General features: G+C 50.7%; 1 protein-coding gene across 1 annotated transcript in view; it reads right to left on the bottom strand.

Annotated features, from left to right (window-relative positions):
• Nucleotides 1-4: 4 nt before the first annotated feature.
• LOC122391719 (myosin-IIIa-like) overlaps nt 5-18,483 on the bottom strand; it is a gene marked incomplete at its 3' end in the record, with an annotated part of 28,912 nt that continues 10,433 nt past the window's right edge. Inside the window, exons 3-14 of the mRNA XM_043385914.1 lie at nt 16,286-16,430; nt 10,582-10,757; nt 5,305-5,409; nt 3,597-3,773; nt 3,084-3,221; nt 2,650-2,814; nt 2,226-2,519; nt 1,689-1,783; nt 1,127-1,423; nt 721-865; nt 377-569; nt 5-180 (exon numbers count right to left, since the gene is read on the bottom strand). Coding sequence (XP_043241849.1) covers nt 5-180; nt 377-569; nt 721-865; nt 1,127-1,423; nt 1,689-1,783; nt 2,226-2,519; nt 2,650-2,814; nt 3,084-3,221; nt 3,597-3,773; nt 5,305-5,409; nt 10,582-10,757; nt 16,286-16,430 — 2,106 coding nt within the window. The remainder of the gene's footprint in view (nt 181-376; nt 570-720; nt 866-1,126; nt 1,424-1,688; nt 1,784-2,225; nt 2,520-2,649; nt 2,815-3,083; nt 3,222-3,596; nt 3,774-5,304; nt 5,410-10,581; nt 10,758-16,285; nt 16,431-18,483) is intronic.

Here is an 18,483-nt window from a genome sequence, read left to right as displayed (position 1 = left end):
TGATCTGGTTGACGATCCAGTCGAAGAGTCTGCCGTAGAGCGCCTTGGCCATGGCGTCCCGCGTGGTGACCGCCTCCTCGTGGCTGTTGTTCCTCAGGATGCTCTCCCCGCGTGTCACCACAGAGTTCAGGGTGAGGACTTCCTCCAGCTCCTCCCGGTCCAAGCCCAGCAGATGCGCCACTGCGGAAAACACTCACGGTCAGAAACGAATCCCTATTAACGTTTCATACTGTTATACCCTGCCCATTCAGACGATTCCTGGCTCATGAACTTCTTAGCGATGCCGTCGTATCACGCTCAAAATATCTGTTTTGAGGTTCAAAGTCTAGGAAATTTGAGATCCCGTACTATCATAATGGGGCGTAATTTCCCTCACCGTCGTTGAGTTTTTCCTTGTTGCTGACGGCCACCTTCTCTGTGTTGTTGTGGCTGTCGTCAGTGGAGCTGAAGGAGATGTCCCCCAGGTGGATGACGGCCGCCAGCAGTCGGCAGAGACAGTGGAACTGGTCTGCCCCGAACCCGAGCATCGTCAGACTCTGACGAATCACCGCCATCGTCTGGACGTTCCGCTGAAAAAAGACGGACATAATGGTTGGAGATGAGGATGACGATAGACTTAAAGTACTTGTGGAAGAAAAGCAGCGAAGTAAGACAGTACGGCCTTGCAAGCCAATAAGGCAAATCCAAAGATCACGATTGTCAAGTACCAGGAGGCCTTACCGATGCCGCTCTGTTGTTGCTGACGTTGTTGCTGATGTAGCGGTGGGCGTTCCGTCCTTGTGGGTCCAGCCGAAACTCCCTGAGGCGACCCTCTGCCTGAAGAGTGTCGTACAGGTAGTAGAAGATGTGGAAGTTCCGCTCGCCGCTGAAAAGAAAGGCAGTAATGGTGAATCGAAGGCTTGTGTGGTGGACGCTGGCAGTTTTATACTTATTTGTAAGGCATGTTTGTAAATGGCAAAGGCGTTAGCATCGTACCACACTTCCAATCCCACTCAGTATTTAAATAAAGCGAAGAATTAAACGAGAATTTAATTGTTCGCCTACTTCTCCAGCGTCGATCCAATATACAACTTGCCACTATCAGCACCGAATGATGTGAGGATGCGCACCTTGCCTCCTGGCTCACCTGGCCTGTCGGACGACCCGGCTCTGTTCCAGCAGGTACACAGAGACCCTGGCTCCGGACACCCTTCCGCCTGTGCCGAACGTCACTTCCAGGAACTTTCCGAAGCGGGACGAGTTGCTGTTGATGCCCGTGGCAGCGTTACCGAATGCCTCCATCACCGGGTTGGCGGCCAGGATACGTTGCTCGATGCCACGCCCTCCGGCCTGGCCTAGTGAGACCAGTTGACGGAGAAGGTGGTTGGCGGACTCGGTCTTTCCGGCCCCACTCTCCCCAGAGATTACCACGCACTGGTGCTGCCTGGAGAGAGATGAGAAGAGAAACGTTAGAAGAGAGATCTAGGACTACGGAGAATCAGTAGCTGTCATTGCTGCACCTACTAAGACATGACGGATGGAGGCACTGCGCCGTCTCACCCAAAGCAAGCATCCAGCTCTTACGCTTTACAAGATCACCGTTTAAAATCATCAACCAACAACAAGAAGCAGCAGTTCAACACTGTAACCTGGCAGTAGACATGGTCATGACCCCAGTGTTTCTAACAACATCCACCAATGTTTCTGACCTCTGATGCAGCATGGCGTGGTAGGCAGCGTCGGCCACACCGTAAATGTGCGGCGGCCCATCCGCCTTCCGAAGGCTGCGGTACAGCCGCTGCTCCTGTGACACGGGAGCACGGCCCAAGGTCAGTTTCACCCGGCACGTCACGGTACGCCGCACGCGGCATTGTTGGAAGCGGGATGGGCTGTCCGTTTTTACCGGTATATCTGTGTGACGCTCGCAGAGTGGCCGTCACGCTAAGGGTAACGCGCATAATAACACCGGCGGTAGATTTAGGGCAGAAAAGCCGAGCTGACATAGGATGAAATGTCACGGGATTGCGATCTAAATACGACACACATCCGACCCGGAATTTTAATGCTGAGTGATGAAAGGCGTGGTATTGTGAGCTAACATCGAGACGAGCGAGACAATTTATGTAGTTTTAGCCTATCGAGACTTGTCAGTCACCGGACAATCAAGTCATCTCCCCGCTTACTCTCATAACCATGGTGTTCTATCAGATGAACATTGTCAGTTCCTCGCAGCACAGCGACCGCACCTTTTCTCCGTAGATGTTGACATCGCTGAATGGGTTGACGGCGATCAGGATGTCGCCGATGTAGGTGTAGATCTGGTCAGCCCTGTAGCGCTGTTGCAGCTGGGTCACGATCACCTCCTCCGTCAGCCGCTCCAGCGAGGCCAGGTCGTCCACGAACATGGGCGCCAGCTTGGACTTGCGTCCAGTCTTGAGGCGACCCTGTTTGGTGGTGGGGTGCGGCCGGCGCACGGTGCCGGTCCCTCCGCCACCCGTCTGACGCCGGGCGACGAGCAGACTGCGGATCGAGCCGCGAATCTGCCGGACACAGAAACGAAAATGATCAATGATCAGTCAGTAAGACGGAACGGGAGGCGCTTCATCGTCTAAAAGATATACTGGAAAGCTTGAGCATATCCCACAACCCTGCGACATTCGTAGAACTCACGGTGTCAATCCGACTTGGCACATTCCTCAGGAGTGCATGGTCCAGCAGTTGACTCATAAACGGCCTCTTCTCAAAGTCCTTGATCAGACACCGACTGATGAAGTCGTTGAAGGCTGCACTCCAGTCGGCCGGCCTCTTCAGAGACGGAGGTGGGTTCCTTGGGATCTGCCAATTCATGGAGAGACGGGAGAACGGGATGGAGATGAGTCGGGAAACCTCCTTAATCAGTGGCACTGTGACATGACAAGGCTTGCTCCTACACCGGAGATACCTCAATGTTTATTCATGAGAATGGAGCGCATCGCGTGGTAAGTACAATATACAAGAATTAGGTCTTCTCACCATGACATCTCTAATAGTAACGCATCAAATCACTTGACTTGTCATTCGAGTTAGTTTCGCCAAATTACCTTATCCGACGGCGCCCGACTGACCTGGAACAGAGCTCGCATGGGGTGCATGTCGGCCAGAGGAGGCTCGGAGTCGGCCAACTCGATGGCGGTAATTCCCAGCGACCAGACATCGCATCGCACGTCGTAGCTGTAGTCGTACTGCTGCTCACAGGCGATCACCTGGCAGATAACGGACAAAGAACGGGGTTAGAGAGGCGCACAGGTGAATAAACATTGGTGTGCTATCGTCTATTTCGTCTCATATCGTCGCACTCGGCCGGTTTGCACCTCCTTTCTAAATAGCCCCGGGGAGGTATGGCAACAAGGAAGCGCTGGCGGCTTAGCATTAACAATTGCCCCGAATACATGAGCAAGTAAATGCGGATCAGGAAGGGATTTTCTTATTCGCTCACCATTGTATTCCGTTTTAACATGCATTTACTCTGCTCATATATTTCCCCGGTCATAGTCGGTAACGGGCGCCCTTACTTCAGGCATCTCATTGAACCTCTTACATATCGGTCACTCCAGTACCATCCCTCTGGAGCCCCTTACCTCCGGCGCCATCCAATAGGGCGTGCCGACGGACGTGTTCCTTCTGCCGAGGGTGGCAGCCAGGTGCGAGGAGACGCCGAAGTCGACCACCTTGACGTTGCCCTCGCCGGTCAGCAGGATGTTGTGACCTTTGACGTCCCGATGCATGCAGTGGTTCTGATGTAGGTGAACCAGGGCCTGAAGGGAGACAGCGGGGATGTAAATGGTGCATAAGGTGTCGTTGCGAATACCTGCTAGTTAGTGTTGCTTCCAATTGCTGAATTTGGGCATACCAGTCAGGTTAAGATTAGATTGTGATGTTGTTTACGGAATAGGAAAAGCATACATTGTTATAGGCGTTATAAGTAGGTATTATTCATTTAAGTTTGAATCGGGACTGCGACTAAGGATGCCAAAAATTATACCAAAGAAATGCATTGAAAATAATGCAGATACTATTGCGAAGCATAGCAGCAATGCCCGAGATAAGCTAGAGGCTTTTGATATAGTCATGTGTAACAAACAAACCGACGTCAAGCAATATCATGTGCTCTGCTGAAGACCACGCTGTCCACTAATAACTAACGACAGGATCGGCGGCGGACAAAGGGACACAATAGGCATGTCGATCTCTCCCGAAATGAGATATTTATCATCCCATCCAGGAAGATGAACTCAATGGGTGGAGACTTCCATTTCACGTCTAGCTAGACGCGTCTAAGTCTTAGACGCGTCTAACTGGACGACGGCTGCGTCTATCTGGCGACAGCTAACTTTAGACGCGTATAGCTTGGAAGTCTCCGTCCAACAGTTAGACGCCAAGTTAGACGCCAACTTGGACGTCTGCTCAGTTAGACGCCAGTTGGACACCAGTGGAAGTCTCCACCCAATATGTCTCTGGCCAAAGAGAGAGTGGCTTCGATGAAAATTTCTGACAGCATCCGATGGAGATGTCTCGTTAAAACCGGTTCCAATGTGTGAGTTCGCTAGTTAGGCCAGCTGAGGCTGGGGTTCAATCACTCAAGCTGAAAGTTTTTTGATGGCGTGTTCAGGTCACGTTAATTCAGCTTAGCGTCATTCGTGAAAATCGTCCACACGAAACTGGCAACTTTCTAGCGGTAGCGACACTCCCCAACGTGACAACGACGAATCCACACTACCGCGACAGGCGTAACAGTATAATGGGACCTCCGTCCAGTTCTCAGATGGGCACACAGTCACCTCACGTAGACATAACTCGGCACCGTCTCTTTCGGGCGCTGTCTGGTCGTCACGGGCCGCGTCCCTGCAGACACCGTCACCTAATTGAGCTCATGCACTGTTTGGTGTAGGTGCCGAGCGTTTTGACGGGTGGTTGACAGAGCGTGTCGACCCAGTGAAGACGATGTGTCCGCCCACCGAGAGACGTGTCGAGACATGAGAGAGAGAGAGAGAGAGAGAGAGAGAGAGAGAGAGAGAGAGAGAGAGGGAGAGAGAGAGAGAGAGAAAGAGAGAGAGAGAGAGAGAGAGAGAGAGAGAGAGAGAGAGAGAGAGAGAGAGAGAGAGAGAGAGAGAGAGAGAGAGAGAAGAGAAGAGGGATGGACAAAGAAAGACAGAGAGATAAACAGAGGCAGAGAGAATAGAGACATTGAAGGAGACAGAGACAGACACAGACACAGATGACAGAGAGGAGGCACAGGGACATTGAAAGAGACAGAGACAGAGACACAGAGAGCTGACCACTTCTCACCTTGATGGTCTCCTTCAGGATGTAGGCGATCTGCATCTCGGTCAGGGTGCTCCCTCCCTTGGCCAGCCACTGGACCAGGTCGGTGACGGAGCCACCGTCACACAGCTGAGGACGCAACATGCCGGAGATGTCAGCCTAATGTGGGGATTCACTCAGCCTAAACTGAGTGAATTGTGGGACGGCTGATAGGTGTTAGGTTCCGAATTGCAAACTTTTCGAGATTATAAATAATTTGGTCAGTTTATGGAATTCAGTCATGATATGTTATAGTTTATTTTATATATAAGTTGCTAAACGTCCTTATTTCTATCCCGATTCTACCATGGAGTCACGGTAAATATCAATTTAGTCTTATGGAGGCGATGAACGTAACGGAAGCGGTGAGCTCGGGTGTCTTGGCATAACTGTCTATTGGCAATCAGCCTGAAGTGGTGCCACTGTTGCCACCACTTCACCAATGGCGTCAAACTTACTCTGTTGTGCTATCATAGTGAATGGCGTCGATTTATACCAACCAAAACCTTGGGAAACAACTCTGTCGTCGAGTGTCATGTCTCAGTACAACAGCGCAGAAAGGGAGCGCCCGAGTGAAAATACACTAACAAATGCGCAAACAAAAACAGTTTTACAGCGGAGTAGCCGTATTAATGCTCTAATTGGTCGTGGCAGTCATTGTCTCAGTAAAATGGAGTGGTAACTTTCACGGCGAGCGGCGCCGACGGAGAGTGGGAAAGCAGTGCCAGCGTCAGGAGCGAGGCAAAAACCGGCCCGGGCTCACTTCTGAAAACGGGCGTCTTATAAACGCCCGGGCTGGAGCTCGACTTTTCACGCTACATAAAGGTGCATATGAACCGCTTTGGTATCGCTTGGTCGATCTTGAAGAGCTTTCATCTGGACGTCGCCCACCAAACAGAGTTGATTGAATGGCAGTGCGGACTGCGGACACAGCAAATAACACCCGTGTCAGTTTCACCACCGCGGCAATTCAAACAAACAAAATTGAAGTGACACGAGGAGATAGCGAAACTCGATTGCCACGGGTGTTTAGGGCGTAGCCCACGCAAATGGTGCCAGCTTGCTTCTATAGAAGCAATATCTACAAGCAATATTGTAGATATATCTACAACTGAGACAAAAGTGTGCGCCACACCCAGGAAAGGAAGTGAGGAAAAGGAAACGAGCGAGCGAATTAAAGGAGACTAGACAGTGCCACCGGAGATGGGACCTCAATTTTTACTTTACGTGCACGTTCATGTATGCATCATTACATCGGACGGCCGATAGCATTAATGGGTTCTCAATTAGGAAGCCTGGATCAAGGCCACGATACAAAGTATTCAGCCGAGTTTATGATCCCAACTGCTCATTTACAGATTGCATCCTTTATCAGACGCATGCACGCACGCGATGCTGACATTGTTGTCGCAGTTGCAGCAGGAAGTGCTCGTCACGCTGCAGCGTCACGGCGGCGCGCACAATTCGTGACGCGGCGGCGGACCGTGACGGTGGAGCTCCGCGACCCACTGCCGCCCGTCCGGCCTCTGCCCTGTCCTCTGTCACTCTGCATTTGACCCTGTCCACTGCCGCCTGTCCGGCCTCTGCCCTGTCCTCTGCCCCTCTGTATCTGACCCTGTCCACTGCCGCCTGTCCGGCCTCTGCCCTGTCCTCTGCCCCTCTGTATCTGACCCTGCCTACTGCCGTTCGACCTGGCCTCTGCCTGCATTCATTTCTTTATATTCTCCTCCAAAACTCTGTTTTTCTCTAGCTCTCGGTTCGCTTTCCGCCCTCTGTCTCTCTTACTCAGCCTGCTATGACCCCGATCTCCACCCTCCTCAACCCTCTATCTCCTCCACTCCTCTGACGTCTTCCACCCTCTGCCCTCCGCCACCCTCTGACCCTGTCCGCACTGACCCTGTCCGCACGGTGTCACCCCGGCCTCTACCTTCCTCCGCCCCTCTACCGACCCTGTCGGCGGCCGTCCGTCACGACCCTGTCCGGTGACGCGTGACGCGTGACGAGGGCGACGAGCCGCGCCGGCACAAAGAAGGCGCTGCGGAGACTCGCGCTGAATAGATCAATGGATAAAAATACCTCACTTTCTGTATCCGTCCTTGCAAATGTTTCAACAAAATACAAGCGCGCAAGTTACCAATTTAACAAACACATCAGTTAAGTACTTCACCTTCACAATAACGTTTTAAAGTAATTGAGTTCCTGAGATGCAACTCAAAATCAACTATCGACTATCGCAACTATCGACTACACATTGATATATTTAGAATAGTGTTTATGCGATGTTCACTGACATCTCCAACTACATAGGTACCTATAACAGAACAGACCATCATTTACCTTTACACAAGTCCGGCATCTGGGTGATATGTCGATCGAAACTATTTACATAGACGCACGTTAACGTTCTCTTTTTCATGAATCGAGCTTAAATTAGCTGTTTCGACACCGCAGCCACACTCGTATTTGCCGACTCTGTTGCGTACTACACGGCCACATATGTTTGAGGCGCGTCGGGTCGCTCAATTGCTGGAAACTACGTCGCTCCAGGCCTTTGGTGTAGTAAATGCCCACGGGAACAAGTAGGATCCATCGCTTCCGCGTCACGTGCGTAAAGTGGAGGGCTGTGGCGTATCAGTTTCGCCACTGCGTGTGACGTAAGCGACAGTCATTCGCATTCGGAGGGGGGGGGCCCCTCCGGATGCCGCGCATTAATCGAGCGTCATTGGGCGTGCCGCGCACCCGGGCATCCCGCCCGGGCAGCGCACCAGTTCACTTTCCCGGCTGGTTGACCAGCGCGCTGCTGTGGTCGGCCGGCGCTCCGCACAGGGCCGCCAGATGGTGGGCAGAGCACACCGGCTGTTCCAGCAGCATGGTTCCTTCCGTAGCCGGCGGCAATAGTGGCGCTCTCCGTACCGGAGGGACAGAGGAATAGACACGCCGGCCAGCTCCTCGGAGCGCCCCGTGTCTCTGATGAGTTATGCAGAAGGAATGGTTGCTGCTTCGTGCTTTAGCAGAATTTTGCAACTTGAAGGATGGCACTGGCGTGGGAAATGTGCCTGTCAGCAGCCTGCACATGCTCGTTAGATGTGTGAGCGGTAGATAATCCCCTCTCGGCCGTGGCGCAAAAATCACGAAATACTGGAGAGCGTGACACAAAAATCACGCCCCTCGCCAGCGGCGTCACGAGCAGAGTCACGGCCGCGTCACGAGGCGCGTCACGGCCGCACCGGGGTAGCTCGGTCACGGGCGGGGCCGTGTCTCTACTGACCCGGTGGTGCCGGGATGACGAGCTACGACCCGCTGGGGTGGAACAGACCGCTGACACCGAGACAGGAGGCTGGCGGGCGGGACGAGTCGACACGCGGCCACAATGGTCCATTGAGGGCACCGCGAGCGGCGGCAGCGGGATCTCGGTCGGTGGCGCACCGCCCCGCCGCGTCTGCCACACTGCGCCAGTGAACGCCGCACTCAGCTCGGATTCTGCGTCACATCTGCCATACATACTGCGCCAGTGCGCGCCGCACTCAGTTCGGATTTCACGAGCTGCTACAGCCGGCCCGGAAGTGCCTCTGCCGGATTGCCGGGGATCGACTGTGGTGCAGAGAGCCATGCAGGAATTCCGCGGCAGCTGGGTGTGACCTTGGCACCTGGCTACATTCCAATCCGATATGGAATTTTAGTGAAATTATGAAATCAATGGAAGACCATGGGAGTGCAGGTTTCCGCTCTACTTTTTAATCTTGAATTGCGAAATAAAAGAAAATTATGCATTTATGTTGTGCCAAAAAGCGATAGAACGTTTGCCCCATAAATGCGTGAAAATGCGCGTATGCCAACCAACGTTCTATAATTAATAATTTCGTAACACCTTCGTTTCTATTTCCCAGACGACAAACGCTGGTCCGAGTGCGACTTGGAATTCCCCAAAGAAAGGCTCCTTAATTGATGGCTGTGACCGGCGGCTCCCATTCGCTGCCGCTGTCCGAGCGATCTGTCTTCCGTGACTGTTGGACCGCTCCATCTGTCCTGAATCCGTGACCGTGTACTCCAGTGTCGGCTCCCACGGGACGCAGAGGACAGTGATGGATCCGGCCTAAAATAACTCCTGACGGAACGGTGCCGTCATTGAAGCTGACACGGCTCCACGGTTCGGTTTGGAGTCACTAAAGAGTTCTTCGAAAGAAATGGGAAAGCTGGGAAAGACGGTATATGAGAAAAGGAACAAAATATAATAGTGTGATGATGTTCCTATCGATAACTGATTGTGTGGTGTCTATGGCTGAAAAGGATCACAGATCGTCGTACGTACTCGTATGTACATTTCTTATCTACAGACGCACATTTTATTGCATTAGTAGGGCTGGATGCTGCGACGACCGCACTCCACAGCCCACGTGTCCACCACTCTTCTGCAGACACGCACGTCCTCCGCAGACCTGGCTCCTCCCTCCCACCTCAGGTTAGTGACCGCCCCTGCCTCCTGCCGGCCGTGGCGGACGTGGCAGAGGAGCAGGTGGTGTCGGACCGGCGACGGCCGTACCTACAGAGCGGCAGATGGGCCCACTAGCGCCGCAAACGGCCACTCACGGACACCGGCGTACCTGGTACAGCCTCAGGATCCGCCTCTGGTTATGTTTCCATGGTCTCAGCACGGCGGAGGGGGGATCGATCGTCGAATTACGGAATGTCGATTGTCGGATTCGTTTCAATAACCGATTCTGTCCAAATCTGCCTGTTGTGACTGGGGCTCAACTGGCTCCTTTTTCACTGGCTCTACTGGCTTTCAGAGGATCCACTGGCTTCTTTTCTATCGCAGAATACGCTGAGAAAACACCATGACTTCTTCTTGGCACCACAGTAGGTCAGTTCACTGGTCACGGACGCCACCACAGTACGGTCTCTTGGTCCCGGGGACCGCTACAGTGCCGTCTCCTGACCATGGCTCATGGTCTCGAGATTCTCAGAACCACTACGATCTCATGGACCAAGACATCGTGCCATAAAACACTTCTCGGTAGCCCAAGAACCAACAAATGTGTGAAAATTCACGCCATGCAGACAAAAGACAATAGACAGGCAACAAGTAAGCCTCATCATGTCAGAAATAGCGGACTTTGGTATTCTCTGAAAACTCTCCGCGCTCTCAGCGTGTTTCCATTTGTATGCCGTCTTTCGTTTCCATTGGCCGCCGAGCAAATTCATATTACTGAAGAAAGCAAACGAAAGAGACATCAATATAAGTCCACAAAGCGGATAGCCTACCTCCATGACGAACCACAGCTGATCGTGGTCGCGGCTTTTGCCCGGCTTGAAGAACATGCCATGGAACTGGGTGATGTTGGGGTGGCGGCACAGGTCCCGCAGCACAAGAAACTCCTCCTCGATCTCCTCGATGTTGTCCGTGATGTCCTCCAAGATTTTGATGGCAACATATTGACCTGTAAGCAATACACAGTATGAACAAATCAAAAATTGAGAATAAATCGCATAATAAAGGAACACTAATTGAAGGCAGCAAACGATGGGAAATGTAAACCATCCGCATGTGAATAGTAGGTACGACCAGTGCCGCTATGTTATGGTTACGTCTTGCATGGGAACTCGCAGTTTGACATTTATGATTCGATAATCTTACATCGCCTTTAAAAGACAGAAAACATGCACTAGAGCACTTCATGGGCCGGATAAATCCGTTATCCACGGATAAATCCGCGGACCGGATAGGATTGGATTCTAAATTTGTTAAAAAAGAACGGATATGGGCGGGCCGGATTTGGGAATTGAAGGTTGAACCCGGATCAAAACGGATCAAAATTTTAACATTCAACATTGAAGTTAAAAATTAACCTAATGTGTTAAGCGGCAGCAGAGGTTTGATTAAAGTACCTAATGGCCGTTTTCACGACGGAATAGCAGGCATCTATTTGATACCAATATAATCCTTTGGTTCCTCAGGAATTTTAGTAGTTCTTTTTAGTAGGTTTACCAGCTTTCGAATGAATGGCGCGTTAGTTTGCTATTTTTCTATTAAATATCACATTGATTTACTTTATCTAAGGATTTATCACTAACATCAACATAAAGCGTAAGCACAATTATAAAATTATGAAATTATTAAATACTAGTACAATAGTTAAAAAAGATACTGAGTTGCCACACTAAAAAAGATATATTCATTTATGGCGCACGACAGACATTTAGAAAGCAGCGCCCTGTTTTATTGCACGCTGCTAGCCGCTTCCATTGGGTTTTGCAGGCCGACGTTATTGGTTGTTACACGTATGATGTCACGCGACTTGTGGCCTATCACGGCTTTTTAATGATCTCCACTAAATGAATGCAACAATGGCCTTTTAAGTTGATATCTGTGCCCTGTGGCCATCTGTCTATGGAGCGACCAATATGAAAGTTAGATGAATTTACCGGGGTTACATGACTATGAGCAAGCAAATGTGTATCAGGAATGGATTCAGGTGGAGAATTGCGCTGGACCATGAGTGCTCGAGCGCTCCCAATTCCACGCCGGTTTGGCTTTGGAGCCGAGACAGACGATGCGGGTCAAGGTCACCGCTGGGGTAACGCTGGATTGGCTGCGCCCGAGCACCCGTAACGCGGCACAATTCTCCATCTATAAGATTTTCCTATTCGCTCAGCATTGTGATACCTAGGTGTTCGTAATAGCAATTACTCTGCTTATGTACTTATCCCCGGTTATTTAAAAGAAGTTTTTGTGAGGGGATATCACGGCTATAGGTAGGTACTCAGTTGCCCTATTCACGACTTTCAAAGAATGCTCCGATATCTAAATACCGCACAGACCTACTGCATTGGTGAATCTGACAAAAGGTCTGTGGAATTACATTCCCCCTCACCACACCCCTAAAAACTCATCCAGTGTCCAAAACCACTTTAATCGACTCGCCAAAAAAAAACACACACACACACACACACACACACACACACACACACACACACACACACACACACACACAAAGCATGGGGCATGTCAGCTCTCAGTTCATTTATCATTGTCTTTACCATGGTTCAATTGCATTGCGCGATTCAAAGCACGTGAGTGCCTATAAAGTATATATGTAGAAAATAATACCTACAGCAGAACATCAAAAATTACAAAGGCTACAATGCTTAAAAAGTAGGTTCATCAAGGAAGCCCATTTTAGCTTGCGTGGTGTTGCCAACCATGCGATTCCAACGCGGGCTATTCACAACGTCTGCAAAGGCACGTTAACAACTGACAAGCCGCCACCGCTGCCACTTATTCATAGATGGTTGATATCGCAGCTTGAGCGTCAGCAGCGCGGCCCACAACGCGTCGGCGCCAGCGCACGCAGCTGTTGGCACTCGGCAGCCGGTGTTGCGACTTAACGGCCGGCCGGCCCCATGAAGGAGAAGCTCTTGCTGAAGCTTTGTGATCGCCTCATAGCCGCCTTGGATGTCATCTTTCTTGGCAGATCCATCCGTTCAGATGGTACGGTGCAGTCTGGATAAAGGACGAAGTCCAACGCCGCTAACCCCGCGACCGCCACCCCAGAACGTGGCCGCAGACCGAACGGGCGTGAGGGCCGTAAGGGCCACCCCGCCATCCGGTAGGTGGCTGAGCAGCCGGGCGCAGCGGCGCCTGGGCGGCGGCCGCGCTGAGATGAAGTCCCAAACCGCCATGTCGCCATCACCATTGCTGCAGCTGTTCCCAACCGCCTCCATTGCCGCCGTTGTCAGGTATTGCCAGCAGCCGCGCCGCGGGATGTCAGAAGCCGCAGCGCCCCTCTCCGCACGTGTGCAGGTGCACTGCGGCCGCCGGGTCCGACGTCCAGGCAGAACATGATATTTCCATGCTGCTCCGACGGTGGGCTGGTCTTGTTTGGGCGTTCCTCCACTGTGACGTCGGTCACGCCTGCCCCGGCCAGGGCGCAGAGGCCGACGTGTCACCATCCGGTTGCAGTCCTCAGTCGGGTCGCAACGTGTACCTCTTCCGCAGCGTGGAGCGCGCTCCCGCTGGGCAGCGATACAGCCAAAAGTAGCATAGCATGCGGGCGGCCAGCGCTGCGCCGGACAGCGGACCCATGCCGGGGGTATGCCGGTCTCGGCCATTAGCGGGGTCGTTGGGGCCGAGGCTGTACATACAGCTGGTGACCGCGTGAGCCGCCAATCGAAGCTCACGGCTTATAAGCTCGACGCGGGCATCACACGCCGTCCCGATGGGAGCTCCACGACGCCGCCGCGAACTCCAGCGCGGCTCGCAGCGCGAAGACCAGTACGGACGGCCGGGGCAAACGGCGTGCGGGAGTCGCAGGCGACGTTCTGCGGACAGAAAGGGTTGGGCATAAGCTGGTCGGCAGGACACTCTTGAGCCGAGCCTTTGATGTAATTACAGATGATCCAGAAGCATGCACAAAAATTCATGACACACTATTCTCATTTATGTATTTGCTACATATGATATGATATACCAGCTCATGATCAGTGACGCATTCTGGGCAATATGTTCTAAAGTGAAGTAACTGAAGTTACAGCTTAAAAGCTTAAAAAAACAGCTTAAAAAAACACACACACACATTCGATAGCTTATGAGAATAACATGTCTTGTGTGCTTAATGCTTTTCACTTTTTTAGAAACAGCAAAAGAGTTGTCAACAAGCCATGTCAACTATCTAAACAATTTTTATGGAAACTGCTCTAGCTAGCTTAAAGTTCCACAACGTTTCCGGAGCACCGTACCCAAACTCAGTTCATGTTACAAGAAAAAACAGTAATAATGCCTCCTAATTTTGAATGAAATATAGGTATGAGTAATTTGATTTGGAAAGCAACAAATTTCCGCACATCATTTTAGCAAAATTACTATTTTCTTCAGCCATCAGGTTACACAAAACTATAGTAAACTTTATGATCTAGTTTACACAAAACCAAAGCCCCGATTTTAACAAATGTAGATAAAATTTAAACAATTTTAAAAAATGTATCGTGGAGAAAATGAAAAGTGTAGATTTGTAAAGCCGGGATATTTCAATTTCACGGATTAGGCACTTAAGAAATATCTTCACCTTTCTTTGAGCCACCAGCCTTCACCCAAGTTTTACACGAATGTAGTGAAGCAGACAATGTGGCAACTCAAAATTGTGATGGTTTGAGATAATTATGACGGTAAAAGAAAAAGCAACACAAGGTTCCTTACCCTCGTTTTTTTCACATGGGTTCAGATGAGGCTTCAACTGTTGCCGACCTGAGGAGCTATAGGGACTTGAGCTTTCCAAAACTCAATTTCTAAGGGCACTGAGCAGTGTTTGGCTTTCACACGAATGCGATAGTAAGTTATATGAAGTTGACAAAGCAAGCAAAGCAAAGCATGATGCCCCGCGCGTCCGCCCGCGACCACGCCCCGCGTCCGACTCCCGACCGCCGCGTGACCCGAGGCGCCCGGCGGTCACGTGATCTACCGGCCGGGACTGCAAACGGCCTTCACCACCATTCTTGTATGACGTCATATCCTACTGAGGTGCTGATTGGTCGGAATTAGATACCTGAAGGTAATTATCTGCCGTAGTTATTTTTGTTTCATTGTTTTGCGTGTTTTCTTATATGAAATGTAATTAAAAAATTTGTCATATTTTAATCACCATTAAAACATAACTGAATAGGTATAAAAGAGAACTCGATATACACTTTCCTTGTTTTTAAGAATTCCGGAATTAGATACCCGAGGGAGCAAAGAGGGAGCAAGTTGCCACGCTGATTTAATACCTCATAGTCGAAAGGTGGGCTACTAGAACCAAAAATTGCTGTGTTTGTAAATAAATAAGTGATTTGAGGGCAATAAATGCCCGGATTTAAACTTCTAAAATTATTTTGAACATAAAATATTTCAGTTTGAGGGATGTTAAGGCCTCTAAGGGTAGGTACTTTTTAGGTATCAAATAAGTTCCTCTGCGAAAGTTCCGTCGTGAAAACGGCCAATAGGCATCATTTTATGACACTCACTTGTCACAAGACTTGTCTTCAAGTGGATAATGTATGCAATGTATGCATGGTTTTTGGAACCATGGTGGTCTATGAGATGTATGGCTGTCTGGTCCCTTAGATTGAATTTGTTAGTCCAGTTTTGGGTGAAACCAGTTATTGGTGAAACGGATTATTACGGATATTTTTTGGACGTTTGGCTGCAATACGGGCATGGGTGGGCCGGATTCTGATATTCAAAGAAAGGCGGATAATGGGCGGATCTGGATATGACTTGCCGGATATGGGCCGGGCCGGATCCTAAAAAGCCTATCGGTGAAGTGCTCTAACATGCACAACTGCTTGTCACCCATGTGAACATTGCCATTATATGTACGACCATCAGCCCTTACAGCTTCATATCTTCCTCTAAAGATTCCCATCAATAACTGTCGGAAAAAAATAGCAAAGCACTTTTACCTTTGGGTTATGATTAATATGTTTTGGGCTTATTTATCATTTGAGGACTGTCCTTAGTCGCACATGTGTGTCAAGATGGAGAGCAGGGCAACTTATAACGATTGTAAAGCTGGTCGTATAGTATCCGGACACAAGAAAGCAAAACATTATAAATCACAGCCAAAATCAAATCATCTCCGCCGGCAGGTGTTGTTAATGGTCGTTAGCGGCGGGTGATGGCGATGCATGGACACAATGTAGGTCACATCATTAGACCTTGCCGTAGGGCAGGGAATGGCAAGTCGGGATTTCCTCTGAAAACAGCCGAAATAATCGAACCGGAACCAACAGTGTGACGACGCAAGATTCCGCTGAACTCTGACATGCTCTGGTAGTAGTAATTTAACCTACAAATTAATTATTTATTTGCGAGCCTTTGACTCATAAATGCCTCATAATCAGACCAATCATTACAAATAAGATAATTCAAACACTTACTGCCGCTGCTCTGACCCAAACACCCCTCTATCGCGATCTGCCGGAGGTCACTGACCGTTTCTGTGAAGATCGCGGGCGGCGTGTACCTCCCCGTAGGTGCCCTCTCCGACCACTGTCTCCAGGAGGAAGCGGTCACCTGGCTCAGGCAGAGCGGTAAAGTCCACGTGCTGGCTCAGACCCGAGTAGGCCTGACCCGGGCTCTGCGGAGAACGGGAGAAGGTCAGGTCAGTTCAGGGATCTATCTGCTATAACACTGCCGAGCTGGCTAGAGTCGAAACAGAGGTCAGTAGTAGTACACGACTGAGCTCGGTACTCGGCATATTTATGTAGCTAGTCAATGGAAAGAAAATGAAGGGGGTGCTATGCATGAGGGTGACTAAAGAAGGTCACTGTCCTTCACCCTATTTTCATTTCTGGTTAGCTGAGACGCGAGCGGAACGTTAGCGGTTCTAGTCGTTTGACAATTAAAAACAACCGTTACATAGCATTAAACCAGTCGGTTACAGGTGAAGATGCCTTTGGTTGGACCGACATTAAATCGACAAATGATTTATGTCAGATTATGCTGCCTAGCTTCAGCCTCTCAACGCAGATAGTTAGATTGTCAAGCTATAAATTGTCACGGCAAGGATTTAAGTTATAAAAATGAGCTGAAAAGAGGCAAGAAGCTGTTATCTGATTTCGATTTTTCCGTTTCGTTCCAGACTTCGAGTGGGATTGTCAAAGTTCGCTGTTCAACCGGCCTGCTCCCCGGCCATATGCACCGTGTGGGGTGGTGTGACCTATAGGCCAGCCGTCATGGGTTCTACTGACCCCAGGACCGGTGTGCCACGTGATTAGCCGTCACAGACCGCCGACCTCATAATCTCTGTGTAGTGTGTGTATCACGGTGTCAGCCGTCACGAACGCCTGACCTCAGGACCGGTAAATGCATACCACGATGGTTAAACGTCTGACTTCAGGACCGGTAAATGGATATCATATAGGTTGTCTGACTTCAGGACCGGTAAACACGTATCACGGTAAACCGTCCGACCCCAAGACCTCTGTACCACTGTGTCAACCGTCACGAACCCACTGACCTTTGGACCAGTTCCGTGGTCACGAGGTCAGTTAGTCGTCACGAGCCTACTGACCCCAGGACCGGTGTGTATCACGGGGTTACCAGACACCGGCTCGAGGTCATACCGCTAACAGGTAACGGGACGCACCGCTGCCGGCCAGCCCGGCACCGGCGTACGACACGCTCCATCGAGCACGGCCAGCGGCTGTGGGGACCCGGGTGAGCAGGTGGGGAATGGTAGAGAGAGGTGGTTGGGTAGCGGTGTGAGTAGTGGGAGAGAAAGGGGAAAGGTGGATGTTTTGTGGCAGAGGTGGAGCTAACGAAGAGGGGGTGGATATAGTGGTAAACGTTGGAGGTGGTAGCGCTTGTCCGGATTCTTTTAGGTCTTCTTTAGCCAGTTTTTGCGAGAACAGCTGCAGTCGACGCGTCGTTGTTTGCTGCCGGCACTGACGAAAGGTGACTAAACATGGCGACAGGCCAGCGGCTGTGCCGTCATGTTCAGCGGCCTAGAGTGTCAGAGACGGCGGCTGGCCCGCGACTGCTGCGCTACACGGCTGTGCGATGAATGACGTCGAGATTCAGGCCGGCCTTTGTGGTGGAAACGCCAACACATATGGCACGAGCTGATATTAGTGTGAGAAAACTGTCACGCCTCGTTATGAGAGGAACGTATGACGATGCTCCGTGGTCCCGTGCAACGAAGGTTGTCTACCCTTCGCTGTAGACAACCTCGAGGTATCTATGAGAATACGACGATTTGGAGCGCCCACCAGTTGTCAACAATATAAACTCGAGGTTTACATTTGCCGTCTTTATGTTTCTTCAATATCCCAACGAAAAAAAAAGCAGCACTACGTTGTTTTGTTATTCGGCTTCTCATGAAATCATGCAAGTTAATGATGGTGAGAGGGTCGATTTAGAGACAAGATGGCTGCTGACCCACCATTAGTTCTCCCGACTTGGTGTTTAGAAAGACACTTGACTGAACCGTTACCGTATATCGCCAGGAAAAACCGGACATTAGCCACCTCGGCGGTGAGATCGCTCCAAGCCTGGCCGGCTAGGCCGTTCGTGCCACGAACCGTGAGAAGTGCCTCCTCGCCTGACCAGGGGAACCGGCGGCGGGCGTACAACGCCTCGTACAGGTCGTCCCACGGCCACTGCCCCGCCCGGCCCGGCCCGAGACGGCC

The sequence above is a fragment of the Amphibalanus amphitrite genome, unplaced genomic scaffold, assembly GCF_019059575.1.
Source record: "Amphibalanus amphitrite isolate SeventyFive unplaced genomic scaffold, NRLGWU_Aamphi_draft 000451F_arrow, whole genome shotgun sequence".
NCBI lineage: Eukaryota > Metazoa > Arthropoda > Thecostraca > Balanomorpha > Balanidae > Amphibalanus > Amphibalanus amphitrite.
This window is presented reverse-complemented; position numbering and strand designations above follow the sequence as displayed.